The sequence below is a fragment of the Bombina bombina genome, chromosome 4, assembly GCF_027579735.1.
Source record: "Bombina bombina isolate aBomBom1 chromosome 4, aBomBom1.pri, whole genome shotgun sequence".
Classification (NCBI taxonomy): Eukaryota; Metazoa; Chordata; class Amphibia; order Anura; family Bombinatoridae; genus Bombina; species Bombina bombina.
Genome location: NC_069502.1, coordinates 638,852,782 through 638,871,231, shown reverse-complemented (window position 1 = coordinate 638,871,231; position 18,450 = coordinate 638,852,782). Strand labels below are relative to the sequence as shown.

General features: G+C 33.4%; 1 protein-coding gene across 1 annotated transcript in view; it reads right to left on the bottom strand.

Annotated features, from left to right (window-relative positions):
• Nucleotides 1–15,929: 15,929 nt before the first annotated feature.
• CCN2 (cellular communication network factor 2) overlaps nt 15,930–18,450 on the bottom strand; it is a 4,048-nt gene continuing 1,527 nt past the window's right edge. Inside the window, exons 3-5 of the mRNA XM_053710675.1 lie at nt 18,338–18,450; nt 17,873–18,084; nt 15,930–17,233 (exon numbers count right to left, since the gene is read on the bottom strand). The exon at nt 18,338–18,450 is cut by the window's right edge and continues 139 nt beyond it. Of these exons, the coding sequence (XP_053566650.1) occupies nt 16,937–17,233; nt 17,873–18,084; nt 18,338–18,450 (622 nt within the window). The 3' untranslated portion in view covers nt 15,930–16,936. The remainder of the gene's footprint in view (nt 17,234–17,872; nt 18,085–18,337) is intronic.

The window sequence follows — 18,450 nt, the reverse complement described above, 5'->3', positions numbered from 1 at the left end:
CTTAGTGTATCTTTCCTGGCAAAAAATCTTTTAACTGTCAAATTCCTGATAAATTTCTGTGCATCAATGAATAATTGAAATGTATTAACACTCTGGGTGGGTATAAATTTTAAGCCTTTAGATAGAATGTTTTTTTCTTGTTCAGTTATCGTTTGTGATGAAATATTGTGAATGCCTAGTCTCTCTGGCTCCTTCTTCTGTGTTTTACCCCTTCTACCTCTTGTTCCTCTGAAAGATCTGGTGTCCTGTCTCTTTTCCTTTGATTTGTTCTGTCTGTGCGAAGTGGAGAATATCTGTTGGGGTGTATCCAGCCTTGATTGGTCGGTGTGTGGTTTGTTCCTATTTTGTGTCTCTCTTTGTATGTGTTCTGTTGAAAAGGGTGATGTGAGTCTTGTTCATGTCTTACTTTATTTGTAACGTGTTGATCTTCTCTTTTGTCTCTTTTGTCTTTTGGTGAATGTGTATTTTTATAGTGATTAGAGTGATTGGAGTAATGATTATATTCTATTCTATGTTGGTTCGATCCCCTATATTCATTGTGGTTATATTGATTTTCATTTCTTTGGTGAAAAATTTCCCTATTTTGTTGGTGTCTATTGTGCTCATAAGTGTTATTATATCTTATATCGTGATCTCTATAGTTATTAAATTGATTCCTGTTATTAGAGTAGTTATTATTCGAATGATCCCTATTAGATCTCGAATGATTATCTTTTAAATTATATTGATTTCTATGTGAACTGTGTGTTGTATTATAATTATAATTATTTCGTGATGCAATTCTGCCTCTAAAATGGTCTTTTTGTGAATTATCCCTTTTGTTCTGTGAATTTACTTGAGGTTGTGTATATGGAGTGCCATTTTTAAAATCTTCACTATCTCTGAGGTATTTATTATATTTAGAGTCTCCAATTTGTTCATCTAGCTCTTTGGCTTGTGTTTTGATTTGCTCAAATTTGTCATTACATGTTTTGCTTGAAAGAAATGGTATAAGTTCAGTTTCTAAGGAGAAAATTTCTTTTTCAATATTTTTTAGAACTATGTCTTGATGTTCATACAATAAACTTACTAAATTAGTTGAACATTTGTGGAGAGCTGCATTCCACTTTGCCATAAATTCTTTGTCGTCTGTGCCAAAAGCCGGCACCTTAGTTACCCTTAGACCCCTAGGAACTATTTCTTCGTTTAGATATCTGCTTAAAAAAGTTATTTCCCACCATTTTTTGGTCTCTTTAGTATATAATTTCTTAAGTTTGTTTATTATAAATACGCCAATATTTACATGGACCACTTTGAACACACTTATGTATGGTCATGTGGCGTGGCTGGGGTGGGCCTGGTGTCCTGGCGGCGCTACATAGATGATGTTCTATGTATTTGGAACAAGGACGAGACTGCATCAAATAACTTTGTCTCTTATCTGAATGAAAATAATATGGGTATAATATTAACACCTGAATTCAATAAAACTCACATTAATTTTCTAGACTTAACAATTTTTGTTGAAGCAGGAAATATACACACTAGGACCTTTTTCAAAAGCTGTGACATGAACACTTACATAAGGAGAGACAGTGAACACCATCCAACCTGGCTAAAAGCAATCCCTAAAGGACAATTTCTCCGTATACGAAGAAATTGTGATACCACAGATGATTTCAATGCCCAATCTAAGATAATTAAAGAAAGATTTGAGCAAAAAGGCTATGACAGCAACACATTAGAACAAGATAGAGTTGAAGTGGGAAACAGGAATCGAGATTCTTTAATACTGAACACTGACAAAAAAAGTACCAATAATCCAAATTTTCCAAGATTCATTACCACATACAATAGTGGATATAAACAGATCAAACATATTATAAATCAACATTGGAATGTTTTAAAAAATGATGAATACTTAAATAATATTATTCCAAATAAACCTTTGATAACTTTCAAGAAGGGAACAAATTTCAAACAAAAATTGGCACCTTCCCTTATCAAGGGGATGAAGCCACCTAAACCTATCCAAATTGCAAATTTAACAGGATTCTATACATGTGGACATTGTAAAGCATGCAATTATACTAAAAAGACACATAAGACATTCACTTCTTCAGTAACAAATAAATCATACACAATAAAAGATTTCATCACTTGCAAAACCAAAAATATAATATATTTACTTCAGTGCAATTGTCAGATTCAATATTTAGGACAAACTTCAAGATTTGCTAAAACCCGTATATTAGAACACCTTAATAAAATTGAAAAAGAAAAAGAAGATCATGGTGTTCCTTTACACTATAATAATTGTCCTCTATACGATAAAAAACATCTATCATGGATAGGTATAGAGAAGGTTTCATTACACTGGAGAGGGGGAGAGATAGAAAAAGAACTCAATAGAAGAGAACTATGGTGGATACACACATTAAAAACATATGGACATTATGGTTTAAATAAAGATATTAGAGTGGCAGCATTCATATAATTTAAGATCATTTTATTTTCATTTCATTTTATTTTATTTTATATTTAATATATTTAATATATTATTTTATTCTGTTTAGATTTCAGTATATTTCAAATAGTTTAATATTTATCCCAATTATATATACAATATTACTGTGATTCTGTCCAGAAATTATATGTGAAGATAAATTTATATTTGATGGCAAAATTTATACTTGATGGCGCAATTTATATTTAAAATTTATATTTGATGGCAAAATTTACATATTTGATGGCAACATCGATATTCGAGTGCATGTTGCACTAATTAATATTCAAAAAAATTGAAAAGGTTGTAACCCAAGATTTTTGTGAAATTATTATCACGAAGTTGTCTATGTCTGTAATATATATGATTCAAAGTGACCTGCACTTTTCATTACATACTTCCTAGAGAATCCAAAACACTGGCTATCAATGGAACATAGTAAAATGTCGCTCACAGAGAGATTGGTCAATCCGAGACATGTGACACGGAACTTATTGGACAAACCGGAGCCAGGCCTTTACATACGAAGCATTGAAAACAACGCTCTTCATCTGATTGATGAGAACATATGACCACGCATCATCTGGCGGACCTGAAAAGAAACTGCTTAAAACCAGGACTTGAAAGGGAACTTTACTTTTCTCCCCTCTGATTGGCCAAAAAGCTTTTTTCATTTATACCAATCCGATTTGATAAATTATTGAGAATTTAAGCGCCAAAAGCTTAAATACAAAATAAATAAATATCATTCTCAAAACACAATCGGATTGGAATAAATACAAAATTAAAATGTTTTATTTGTGAGTCCTATTCCGGTGTTTACCACCGGAACAGGAACAATGATTACCTGTATAAATACACCTGTAAACACTTCAAAGGCAGCACTTCCAATTGTTTTTACTGCTCTTGAAAAAGACGATATTGTCGTTGAAACGCGTAGAGCCAAGATAAATAAGAGCATTTTATTATGTTTTAATAAATATTTGTTTTTTACTACAACAAGTATTTTTGCTGCCTTTTTGGAAGTAATTTCAAACTACACAATATGTTCTGAGGAGCCGGATTCCGAAATTTATCGGAGTGAGTATATTGCACTTTTTATCAAGCAAAAGATTCAATTACCTGCAGTGCAATTTTCATTATCCACAGACACAAATACAGTGTGGAAATTGGGAAAGTTGAGACAGAAAAACCTTTTGAAGAAGCTGAACTCTGAATTTTTCGGAGTGAGTATACTGCACATTAATTTGTTGTTAACTTCTGCAAATCACAAGCCAAGTTTTTCTTTCTTCAGTGTGTACGTCCATATACACGAGATTCAAGATCAGCGCCTCTATATATCCGATTCACTTTCTACTCACAGTCCGGTTGGGAGAGACTGTTAGAGAGCAGCGGTCATTTAAGAGGGGAGTATTGTACTCGATTCTAGTCACCCTGTACATTGTGTTGTTTAACATCTGACATATTTGTATAGTTTTAGATTATTATTGCATTTTTCTCCTAATATGACTAAGAATACCCTCTCCGATTGGAGAGCTGCAAGACAAAACAAATACGATAATACATTTAAACATTTAGATGAAGATAAAAGTAATTGGGAATTTATAATAAACAAACTTAAGAAATTATATACTAAAGAGACCAAAAAATGGTGGGAAATAACTTTTTTAAGCAGATATCTAAACGAAGAAATAGTTCCTAGGGGTCTAAGGGTAACTAAGGTGCCGGCTTTTGGCACAGACGACAAAGAATTTATGGCAAAGTGGAATGCAGCTCTCCACAAATGTTCAACTAATTTAGTAAGTTTATTGTATGAACATCAAGACATAGTTCTAAAAAATATTGAAAAAGAAATTTTCTCCTTAGAAACTGAACTTATACCATTTCTTTCAAGCAAAACATGTAATGACAAATTTGAGCAAATTAAAACACAAGCCAAAGAGCTAGATGAACAAATTGGAGACTCTAAATATAATAAATACCTCAGAGATAGTGAAGATTTTAAAAATGGCACTCCATATACACAACCTCAAGTAAATTCACAGAACAAAAGGGATAATTCACAAAAAGACCATTTTAGAGGCAGAATTGCATCACGAAATAATTATAATTATAATACAACACACAGTTCACATAGAAATCAATATAATTTAAAAGATAATCATTCGAGATCTAATAGGGATCATTCGAATAATAACTACTCTAATAACAGGAATCAATTTAATAACTATAGAGATCACGATATAAGATATAATAACACTTATGAGCACAATAGACACCAACAAAATAGGGAAATTTTTCACCAAAGAAATGAAAATCAATATAACCACAATGAATATAGGGGATCGAACCAACATAGAATAGAATATAATCATTACTCCAATCACTCTAATCACTATAAAAATACACATTCACCAAAAGACAAAAGAGACAAAAGAGAAGATCAACACGTTACAAATAAAGTAAGACATGAACAAGACTCACATCACCCTTTTCAACAGAACACATACAAAGAGAGACACAAAATAGGAACAAACCACACACCGACCAATCAAGGCTGGATACACCCCAACAGATATTCTCCACTTCGCACAGACAGAACAAATCAAAGGAAAAGAGACAGGACACCAGATCTTTCAGAGGAACAAGAGGTAGAAGGGGTAAAACACAGAAGAAGGAGCCAGAGAGACTAGGCATTCACAATATTTCATCACAAACGATAACTGAACAAGAAAAAAACATTCTATCTAAAGGCTTAAAATTTATACCCACCCAGAGTGTTAATACATTTCAATTATTCATTGATGCACAGAAATTTATCAGGAATTTGACAGTTAAAAGATTTTTTTGCCAGGAAAGATACACTAAGTAAAAACCAAGAAAATTCTCAAATAAATAGGGAACCAAGAACTTACTTTAAAAACCCCTCCACTTTCTATCCCAGCCACTGTAAGGGCCCAAACATAGAAGTATTTGGCAAATTAATCCTAAAAGACATAGAAAAAATTGAGGCAAGACCTAAGTATTTTAATTTAAACAAACAAGAAAATGAGATTTACAAAAATTTAAATAAAAGGGAAGACATTATCATCAAGGAAGCGGATAAGGGGGGAAGTATAGTAATAATGGACCGCAGCTACTATATGGAGGAAGCAAATAGAATCTTATCAGACACAAAAACTTATCAAATTTTGAAAAATAACCCAAAAAGAACATTCACTTCAGAATTAAATGAGATCCTATCACAAGCTTTAGCCAGAAATATTATTTCTCAAGATGAATTTATGTTTTTAAATAAAGTAGAATCCAAGACTCCTATTTTTTACTTCATTCCCAAATTACACAAGGATCCACTTAGACCTCCAGGGAGGCCCATAATCAGTGGGATAGATTCCCTTACATGTAATTTATCTGCCTTTATAGATCATCTGTTACAGCCCTATGCTCAAACAGCAAGATCATACCTTAAAGACACTAAACAGGTATTAAATATACTCAAAGACACGAAATGGGAATCAGAATATTCATGGCTAACAATGGATGTAACATCTTTATACTCCATCATTGATCACAAAAAAGGTATAGCAGCCATAAAATGGAAACTTGAACAAGATGAAAATTTATCTACAGAATTACTAGAATTTATTTTAACATCAATAGAGTTCATTTTGAAACATAATTTCTTTTGGTTCGATAATAAACAGTATCTTCAGATATGTGGCACCGCCATGGGCACCAGATTCGCCCCAAGCTACGCCAATATTTACATGGACCACTTTGAACACACTTATGTATGGTCATGTGGCGTGGCTGGGGTGGGCCTGGTGTCCTGGCGGCGCTACATAGATGATGTTCTATGTATTTGGAACAAGGACGAGACTGCATCAAATAACTTTGTCTCTTATCTGAATGAAATAATATGGGTATAATATTAACACCTGAATTCAATAAAACTCACATTCATTTTCTAGACTTAACAATTTTTGTTGAAGCAGGAAATATACACACTAGGACCTTTTTCAAAAGCTGTGACATGAACACTTACATAAGGAGAGACAGTGAACACCATCCAACCTGGCTAAAAGCAATCCCTAAAGGACAATTTCTCCGTATACGAAGAAATTGTGATACCACAGATGATTTCAATGCCCAATCTAAGATAATTAAAGAAAGATTTGAGCAAAAAGGCTATGACAGCAACACATTAGAACAAGATAGAGTTGAAGTGGGAAACAGGAATCGAGATTCTTTAATACTGAACACTGACAAAAAAAAGTACCAATAATCCAAATTTTCCAAGATTCATTACCACATACAATAGTGGATATAAACAGATCAAACATATTATAAATCAACATTGGAATGTTTTAAAAAATGATGAATACTTAAATAATATTATTCCAAATAAACCTTTGATAACTTTCAAGAAGGGAACAAATTTCAAACAAAAATTGGCACCTTCCCTTATCAAGGGGATGAAGCCACCTAAACCTATCCAAATTGCAAATTTAACAGGATTCTATACATGTGGACATTGTAAAGCATGCAATTATACTAAAAAGACACATAAGACATTCACTTCTTCAGTAACAAATAAATCATACACAATAAAAGATTTCATCACTTGCAAAACCAAAAATATAATATATTTACTTCAGTGCAATTGTCAGATTCAATATTTAGGACAAACTTCAAGATTTGCTAAAACCCGTATATTAGAACACCTTAATAAAATTGAAAAAGAAAAAGAAGATCATGGTGTTCCTTTACACTATAATAATTGTCCTCTATACGATAAAAAACATCTATCATGGATAGGTATAGAGAAGGTTTCATTACACTGGAGAGGGGGAGAGATAGAAAAAGAACTCAATAGAAGAGAACTATGGTGGATACACACATTAAAAACATATGGACATTATGGTTTAAATAAAGATATTAGAGTGGCAGCATTCATATAATTTAAGATCATTTTATTTTCATTTCATTTTATTTTATTTTATATTTAATATATTTAATATATTATTTTATTCTGTTTAGATTTCAGTATATTTCAAATAGTTTAATATTTATCCCAATTATATATACAATATTACTGTGATTCTGTCCAGAAATTATATGTGAAGATAAATTTATATTTGATGGCAAAATTTATACTTGATGGCGCAATTTATATTTAAAATTTATATTTGATGGCAAAATTTACATATTTGATGGCAACATCGATATTCGAGTGCATGTTGCACTAATTAATATTCAAAAAAATTGAAAAGGTTGTAACCCAAGATTTTTGTGAAATTATTATCACGAAGTTGTCTATGTCTGTAATATATATGATTCAAAGTGACCTGCACTTTTCATTACATACTTCCTAGAGAATCCAAAACACTGGCTATCAATGGAACATAGTAAAATGTCGCTCACAGAGAGATTGGTCAATCCGAGACATGTGACACGGAACTTATTGGACAAACCGGAGCCAGGCCTTTACATACGAAGCATTGAAAACAACGCTCTTCATCTGATTGATGAGAACATATGACCACGCATCATCTGGCGGACCTGAAAAGAAACTGCTTAAAACCAGGACTTGAAAGGGAACTTTACTTTTCTCCCCTCTGATTGGCCAAAAAGCTTTTTTCATTTATACCAATCCGATTTGATAAATTATTGAGAATTTAAGCGCCAAAAGCTTAAATACAAAATAAATAAATATCATTCTCAAAACACAATCGGATTGGAATAAATACAAAATTAAAATGTTTTATTTGTGAGTCCTATTCCGGTGTTTACCACCGGAACAGGAACAATGATTACCTGTATAAATACACCTGTAAACACTTCAAAGGCAGCACTTCCAATTGTTTTTACTGCTCTTGAAAAAGACGATATTGTCGTTGAAACGCGTAGAGCCAAGATAAATAAGAGCATTTTATTATGTTTTAATAAATATTTGTTTTTTACTACAACAAGTATTTTTGCTGCCTTTTTGGAAGTAATTTCAAACTACACAATATGTTCTGAGGAGCCGGATTCCGAAATTTATCGGAGTGAGTATATTGCACTTTTTATCAAGCAAAAGATTCAATTACCTGCAGTGCAATTTTCATTATCCACAGACACAAATACAGTGTGGAAATTGGGAAAGTTGAGACAGAAAAACCTTTTGAAGAAGCTGAACTCTGAATTTTTCGGAGTGAGTATACTGCACATTAATTTGTTGTTAACTTCTGCAAATCACAAGCCAAGTTTTTCTTTCTTCAGTGTGTACGTCCATATACACGAGATTCAAGATCAGCGCCTCTATATATCCGATTCACTTTTTATTGAGAAAACCTGGGGTATATCGCTGCCATGGATGTTTGACATGTGACAACCTGATTTTAGGTGACACATTTTTACAAAGCCATTAAGAAAAGAGATATAAGACTAAATATCCTCTTAATTGTGACTATAAATATGTTGTTTACATCATTAATTGCCAGTGTGGGGATATTTATGTAGGGAAAATGGAGTGTATGCTCAAAGAGAGAATAGCACTCCACAGATCAAGTATCAGACAAGCTCTAGAGAAAGGTAAAACAGACCAGCCGGTTGCTAAACATTTCTTGGAGAAGGGACACCCTGTCTCAAGCTTACGATGTAGCCCATTTGACCATATAACCCCATGAAAAAGGGGAGGGGATAGGAAGAAAATGTTTCTGCAAAGGGAGGCCAAGTGAATCTATGATTTATATATAGTACACTCTAAGGGCCTGAATACCTATTTGTCTCTGACTACCTTTCTTTAAATATAATGAATATGGGAAAATGCATTAATATTTACTTAGGTGAGTTGTGATTTTGAAATTGTAAAATGCCCATTTTATGTTCATTTATAGCAGTGTTTCCCAAACCCAGTCTGCAGGACCCTTACTCAGGCCAGATATTCATTATATCTTAACTACAGCACAGGTGAAACAATCAGCTCACCATCAGATGATTATTTCACCTGTGCTCTAGTTAAGATATAATGAATATCTGGCCTGAGTAAGGGTCCTGCAGACTGGGTTTGGGAGACACTGATTTATAGTAACCCCTGGGTATTTTGTTCTCTTTTAGTAAGAAAATATAACAAAAGAAGATACATGCAAAGGATGCAATATTCAAAATGACCATTAGATGGCACAGTATATGATATATCTGTTGGTGTGGTATTGAATGTAATTAAGGGTTGAAGGGTATATAAGTAAGAGGATTATGGGAAATGTTTGTAACCTTGACAAAGGCCCAAATGGGGGCCAAAAAGTTGGAATAAACACATAATGTTTGCAAAAGAAGGAGCTGTGTCTTCACGATTCTTAGAAGAGAGTAAGGCAAGGGTTCTAGGAGAGGGGACAGTACAGACGACACATAAAAAAGGTGAGGACAGGTTATATTTTGTGACTGATTACACCATTTTGCAGGCAGATGAGAGGTTGGCACTGATAGTTGCGAATATCCCCATATTCTCTTACATAAAGGGTAAAAGTATTAGCACCCTATTGGTTCATGAAGATCCGGTGGAGAAATATGAGAGCAGGAAGCTCTACTTTTTATTCAGAAAACCTGGGATATATCGCTGCCATGGATGTTTGACATGTGACAACCTGATTTTAGGTGACACATTTTTACAAAGCCATTCAGAAAAGAGATATAAGATTAAATATCCTCTTAATTGTGACTATAAATATGTTGTTTACATCATTCATTGCCAGTGTGGGGATATTTATGTAAGGAAAATGGAGTGTATGCTCAAAGAGAGAATAGCACTCCACAGATCAAGTATCAGACAAGCTCTAGAGAAAGGTAAAACAGACCAGCCGGTTGCCAAACATTTCTAGGAGAAGGTACACCCTGTCTCAAGCTTACGATGTAGCCCAATTGACCATATGACCCCATGAAAAAGGGGAGGGAATAGGAAGAAAATGTTTCTGCAAAGGGAGGCCAAGTGAATCTATGATTTATATATAGTACACTCTAAGGGCCTGAATACCTATTTGTCTCTGACTACCTTTCTTTAAATATAATGAATATGGGAAAATGCATTAATATTTACTTAGGTGAGTTGTGATTTTGAAATTGTAAAATGCCCATTTTATGTTCATTTATAGCAGTGTTTCCCAAACCCAGTCTGCAGGACCCTTACTCAGGCCAGATATGCATTATATCTTAACTACAGCACAGGTGAAACAATCAGCTCACCATCAGATGATTATTTCACCTGTGCTCTAGTTAAGATATAATGAATATCTGGCCTGAGTAAGGGTCCTGCAGACTGGGTTTGGGAGACACTGATTTATAGCAACCCCTGGGTATTTTGTTCTCTTTTAGTAAGAAAAAATAACAAAAGAAGATACATGCAAAGGATGCAATATTCAAAATGACCATTAGATGGCACAGTATATGATATATTTGTTGGTGTGGTATTGAATGTAATTAAGGGTTGAAGGGTATAAAAGGAAGAGGATTATGGGAAATGTTTGTAACCTTGACAAAGGCCCAAATGGGGGCCCAAAAGTTGGAATAAACACATAATGTTTGCAAAAGAAGGAGCTGTGTCTTCACGATTCTTACAAATATTTGGAATGACTACAGCAGAAACGTTTGTGAAGGTGTGCTGACCCTTTATGGATGTGTGTGTGTGTGTGTGTATATATATATATATATACCCATGAGCATTTCTAGTTTTCAACAAAGATATCTAAAGAATGAAGCAAATTAGATAATAGAAGTAAATTGGAATGTTGTTTAAAAAAGTATTCTCTATCTGTATCAAGAATGAAAAATTTTGGGTTTCATGTCCCTTTTAAGGTGAGAAAAATGTATATTACAATATTCAACTATAAGCCCGATTTTTAAAGTGCATATACTAAATGCTATACTAATTATAAAGCCTTTCTGATAAACCTTAACATGTTACACTAAGTAACTCTTTATCTCTCACACACACACATATACACACATGCATGCATTCACATACTAACAAACACATACATGCACACACCTATCCACACAAATAAATGCATGCACATGCACATGTGCAAAAAAAACACACACACAGATACACAAATGCATGCATTCACATACCCAAACAGAAACCCACACACACACACACTTACCCACAAACACACATTCACACACTTACACCCACAAACACATACTTACACCCCCACACACATGCATACATGTATACACATACCCCCACACACAAAAATACACATGCATGCACATACATACACACACACACCCATGCATGCATTCACATACACAAGTACAAACGCACGCAAAAACACAAATATGTACGCAAATAGCCCCCACGCAACACACATACGCACACATACTGTATACAGACACACATGCATGCATATACACACACAGACACAGAAATATGCACACACACCCATACATAAACACATACACACACAAAGCTCTTTCTTTTTCAGGTAGATCATGATAAAAATAAAATAGATCTCATTGCTTTCCATTACATATAGCACCAAGACACCATAGCTACACACGGTTATTCTTTTCATTGTCGTTTATTTATTACCTGGATAACTTATAGGTGAGCCCATGATGACCAAATCAAGTCCTATCAGACCACATTCTATTTACTGGTTTACCTATAGGCTTATTAATTTGAAAGGGAATATTTTTCTTTGTTGCTTTTAAGGAAGTTATTTAAAAAATGCATCACACTGTTTCAATATTTGAAAAACATATGTGAAAACTATTATTTTTTTTTGCGTGTGAGGACAATTAGAGCTAAACGCCAATAAGCAATGGAAACTTAAGTATAACACATTTATCTTAATATTTTACATGAAAAAATATCAAGTATGATTACTGTTCTTTCTTATGTATGAAAGAAACCTTAAAGGAACTATATACACTCATTTTCATATAACTGCATGCAATAGATACTACTATAAAGAAGAATATCTTATGCACGGATACTGGTATAAAAATCCAGCATAAAACCTACTCAGAAGCTCCCAGTTTAGCACTGTTCATGAGGTTTGCCTGGGACACCCACAGAAAGGGGCTGGAAATGCAAGAAGAGCACACACTCCCCCCTCTCCCTCCCCTGCATATGAAAAGACCCTTTACAAAACCAGGAGTCTGTAGACATCAGTATACATCTAAAACTTTGGGGCTTGGTTAGGAGTCTGAAAATCAGCACAATGTTAATTACAAATAAGCAAAACTTTAAATGTTTACAAAACCACTCCCAGATGGGATATATAAATGGATGATTATCTACAAAACATTTATGCAAAAAAAATCTAGTGCACAATGTCCCTTTAAGTTTATTTTACCTTTAAACAACTAATATACTGTATGTCTCCTTCTCTATGTGAACTTCCTTCCTGCCACTTTGACTGGCATTACACCACAGCGAATGTGTGAATAAATCTATGAAACACTAGAATCAGTATAATTATCATTAAAACAATAAATCCTTAATTATGGCATAATTTTCACAAAACAACAAGTATTGGCATTTGTAAAATAACAAGAAAATGGTTCATTCTTGCTGAAAACTACCTACGGATTATACCATCTGACCACTAGGTGGCAGACATAACAAGCAAAGGAGAAAACAAACTTTTTTTCCCCTAAACTAAATGCCACCTTCACTCCAAAAAAGCTTGTGTTCCCTCTATCTTAGATGCCTCAATAGCCCAGAGCCACTTACCTATACAAGCCGCTAATTTCACTTCACTCATAAGTGTAGTACAGTTATTGGAAAAATAATGTAAATTGCAATAATCATAGGTAATAAAGAATTTATAATATAGCTTCATCCAAAAACAGAAGCACTTATAATTGATTTTTTTTTTTTTTTTTTAAATCTCACAAAATGGATTGCTTAAAGCTTAAGGGACGCTCCACACATAAAATAGTTTTTATTTCTACTTATATACTATATTTATATGAATTATATACTGTCTGGAATCTTTAACCACCTTCACTACATATCTATTTCATACCTCTGTGCTGAAGCAGTGTGCAGCAAATTCCAGTAAGTAACCAACACAAAGAATTGGATTGGAATTTTTCAGCAGATTCTCTAATTTATATATATATATATATATATATATATATATATATATATATATATATATATATACCCAAATAAACCAAGGCACCACTCTCCAGAAATAATACACGAAACAGTGTCTGAGTCATTGCTTTATAAATTCTGAAATCACTGTATGATTCAATTTATTTATTTTTATCAATTTTCCTCCAGACAACAGCATTTATGTTTATATACCAATATTGTTAAATATAATTTAGAATTGCAAAATAGAAAATAATGTGCAGGGATAGAAAATCTAAATATGTATTATTAGAATACATATCATTTAGAAATGTCACAATTTCTGATTTCAGAAAAAAAGTTGACAACTAATTTTGACAATGTATGTTTTTACCCCTGCTCAAACTCTCTCTCAGGACAGCAAAAAGTAACAACCTAGCACCATATGATATCACCTTATCTTTTCATTCACCTATTTTTCTAGTTTATTGGGATAACCTCAAATGTGTATTTTCTTAGATAAAAAGGGTATTTTATGATGATCACTTGATAGGCACCTAGGTGTGTAACCACTCAGTTGAAAGCAAAGACTCCTCTCCTATGTAATAACTGTCCAATTGACCTATTTTGGTGCTTAAATGGGTTTTCTAGTGCCTGTTAGATGCTGTTATACAATGTGACTTTTTATTTGAAAGATAGGAATCCACTCTTCTTCCATATGGTGGTTACATTGTGTGGAAGATTTGTTGCTGTTTTATGGGGTTAAAGTTTCTCTTGCAGTGAGCAACTAAAGAGGAAAATAACACCCTGTATTTTCTGCATTGAAAGTGAAAAATATTTCTAAATATAATTATTTATTCATCTTCACTTATGCACTTCTGATTGGTTGCATAATATGGTATTTCATTTTTTAGGGTTTTGTTTTTAATTGGCTACATTTTTATTTTAAAGGGGACTAGGGACCCGGGGTTGTGGGGGGGGGGGGGGGTTGATATAGTGTGATTGTGTAGAGGGTCCCTTGTACTGGGAGGAGGATATTGAATTAATTGGATGATGCAGTGTGTCCCTTAGAAGTTAGGAAGATTTTCCACTTTGGTGAAGTATTTTTATTCTTGGTGTATAAGAAAATGTGTTGGGGCAGATTTTGAAGGGGGGGCTTTGTGTACTATATTGCATTGTAGTGGTTGCTGAGGGTATAGCAGTTGAAGGAGGTAGAATATAAAGAGTTCCCATGAGACAACTGCAGTGTCATTTTAGTGAAAGCAACCCCACTCTTTTTGTATTATAACCTACTAAGCCCCTCATTGGCTGTTGTATTACATGACTGTATGCTGATTTATGTTTACAGACATTTTTTATGAAATTAAAACAAACTGTATGTGTGTTTAAAAATGTACAGCTCAAGGCACATGGGAAAAAAAAACTGTGTGTATGTATATACTAAAACCATTATACATTATAGACACTCAGGTTAAATTAAATTTTCATGATTCAGATACAGCATGTAATTTGAAACAACTTTCCAATTTACTTCCATTAAAAAAAATGTGCACAGTCTTTTATATTTACAATTTTTGAGTCACCAGATCCTACTGAGCATGTGCAAGAATTCAGACTATACGTATATGCATTTGTGACTGGCTGATGGCTATCACATGGTACAAGGGGAGTGGAAATATATATAACTTTGAAATTTGTTATAAAAAAATCTACTACTCATTTGAAGTTCAGACTAAGTGCTATTGCATTGTCTTGTTATCTTGCATTTGTTGATTATGCAAATCTAATGTGTTGACTGGTCCTAGTTTGCTTGTTTTTTTGTGACACATCATTTGTGATTCAATGTTTAGAATTTATCCACTGCAAAAGACAACCAGCTTATATATAAATAGTGTTTTTCATACAGAGGCATGGTCTGATTTCAGTTAATTTGAGAAAACCCAAGTAAATAAAGAGGATAAAGTACCAATAATCCTCAATTTCAAAATCAAGCCAAGTAGTCTAAGCGGTTAGTCTTCCTTTAAGAGCTGCAGATAATGCAAACTTTATAAATAATGACTAATTAGTATAATTTTCTATAGGAAGTCATTTGTTTTTAGATCTAAAAACGGCATGTTTGTTTTTAACATGCACCTCAAATGTAAAAGGTGTTTAAATGTTATCAAAAGTAGATTTGCAGTGGGTATAAGTTTAGCATTATTTTCTGGCAATATTCAAGTTTAGGTGTTCCAGCTATGTTTGGAAAGTGATCTGTAAAATCTTATTTATAAGATGACTGTGTTTTTCTTCTGCTTAGCTTAAACACTCAGTATGCATGTCTAGACAACTTGGATGATGTTAGTATCTTGGTATGAATAAAAGGATAATCACAAACTGTTTATATAAAAAATAAAATTTTATTTTTTTAATCTAGAAAAGTGCAAACATGTACCTTTTGGTCACACTTCTCAACACATTAAACGTTGTTGAAAAAAAAAGAACAGTCATTATCAAAGCCAGAAATTAAAGATCTGAAATGGAAACTTATCAGATTCTGGATATTCACTTACAAAATTACTTTAGGAAATATCTGGTCACACAATTGTTTTTAACACAGGTAATACAAAAAGGTGATATATAGAAAATATCTCATGTTTATCTGACCACTCTCCAGTTCCAATTACTTATATTTCCATCAGAGTATCAATTTCCTGCCCTGTATGCTTTGTCTGACAAGCATTAAGGAACTACATATTGGTAACAAAAAAAATATTCAAAAAAACAGATTAACATCCACATATTAAAGCATTGTAAAAAAAATGAAGAACATGAAAATTTAAGTTAATTTAGATAACTGTACAAAAATATATATACACTATGTACAATAACAATAAAAAGCAAGGTTGCGGCAGAAAATGTTTCCTAATACAACCTTTCCAGTCTTGTAACAGACATAGTTTTATTTCCCATTCAACAACTATACTCAGAGGTACTTAAATAAAGCCATCCCTAAAGGACAACTATACCTCGGGGTATACACACCAGCTGTCACTGACTCTTTGCCAGTTCATCATATATATAAAAATATTAAGAGCTTTTTTTCCAGTTGCATGACTGGGTACCATGTACATCACCGTGCTCAGTGAATACTGCCATAGAACAGTGTTATGGCACATACAGTGACACTACATTATACCCAGCACAGCTGCTGTGGCTGGTTCGTCTTAGATTCTTCAAACCAACGGCTGGGGTCATTCAAAATTTAAGTCTTAAAAATAAAGACTTTTTTTTTTTTCCTTTAAACATTCTTAAATACTTTCTTGTGCTATAAAATTATGTTTTATCAATGAGATGCAAAGTCATTTCAAGTCAAATAGTCTGTTTTTAAGTGTGGTTCTGTGGCTCTATGCCATATCCCCATACATTTTTCTGTAGTACATGGATTCAAAGATGTCGTTGTCTCCTGGGCAGTTGTAGTGGCATGCGCATGTCTTGATGAACATCATCTTCTTCTTCATGACCTCACCGTCAGGGCATTTGAACTCTACGGGGAGTGTGGCGGTTCTGTGAGGAGTGCAGCAGCGGCCATCAGTGCAGACCCCACAAAACTTAGCTCTGTAGGTTTTTATACTGGTGCATCCAGAAAGCTCAAACTTGACTGGTTTGGAGATTTTAGGAGTGCGGATGCATTTTTTACCTTTCTGCAATAAAGAAAAGAAGTCATGTTAGATTTCATTGCTGGAATTACAGGTTTTTATTCTTAATATTATGCACTGATGCAATATCCTTTATGATAAACCAGTTATAAAGAAATATTTAATGTCAGGGAAGTAAAATAACCTATAGAGCTTATTCATCAAAATGTTCCATATAACAAGTAGATTTTAGAATATTTGTCTTATCTTCTTAACTACATTTGAAATATCAACTACTCTTGGACTAGTAAGAATTTACAATGGAAATTGGGCTATCTTTAGCATTTAGCTTATTATTATTAACGTTTCCCTTAAATGGTAAAATGCTAAACTACAGTGATAGGTGTGTGTGTAAGTGTATGTGTATATATATATATATATATATATATATATATATATATATATATATATATATATATATATATATATATATATACACATACACACACATAGATAGGTACACATATACATAATAGTGATAGATAAAATGCTCTGCTAAATATATAGATATAATAATAGATATATACAATGTAATTTTCCTATAAATGTTCATTGTACCATAACGTCATACTCTCAAGCACAATAAGATATAAAACTATATAATTTTTATTGAAAGTTATTGATAATTAGCTCCACTCTATTTACCTTAATGTTTTCTTCAAGGTCTACTTCACAAGGTCTGACCATGCAGAGTCTGCTCTGTTTCTCCAGTCTACAATACTCATTGTCATTGGTGACTCTGGTAGAGATGCCCATGCCGCAAGTCTTTGAGCAAGCACTCCATTCAGTTGTCTGCACCAGACAGTTGGCACGAATCAGGGAAGGATCGGGACCATAAGTTTCCTCTAGTCTGAATGCTGTTAAGGAAAGAAAAAAGAACACTGTGTTAGATCCTAGCCTAGCAACACAATGTTCCACATACACCTAGGAAAGCTAATATACATTTTAATTCACCACTCAATGGCAAATCATTTGAAATAGTTTCTATATATACAGCTGTATGTAGCATGATATAGTGCCACAGCATTTAATTCATTTAGCTATAATACTAAAACATACTGAATTACATTGTAGGTGGAAAGCTGAAGCTTGACAGAAATCACAACTTACCAGGCAGAGCAGGTCCGACCATGGTTTGCTCCTTAGGCTGATCACAGACCCATTCTTCACAGCACTTGCCGGGCAATTTCACTCTTCTTGGGAAGGGGCAGTCAGGACTGGGG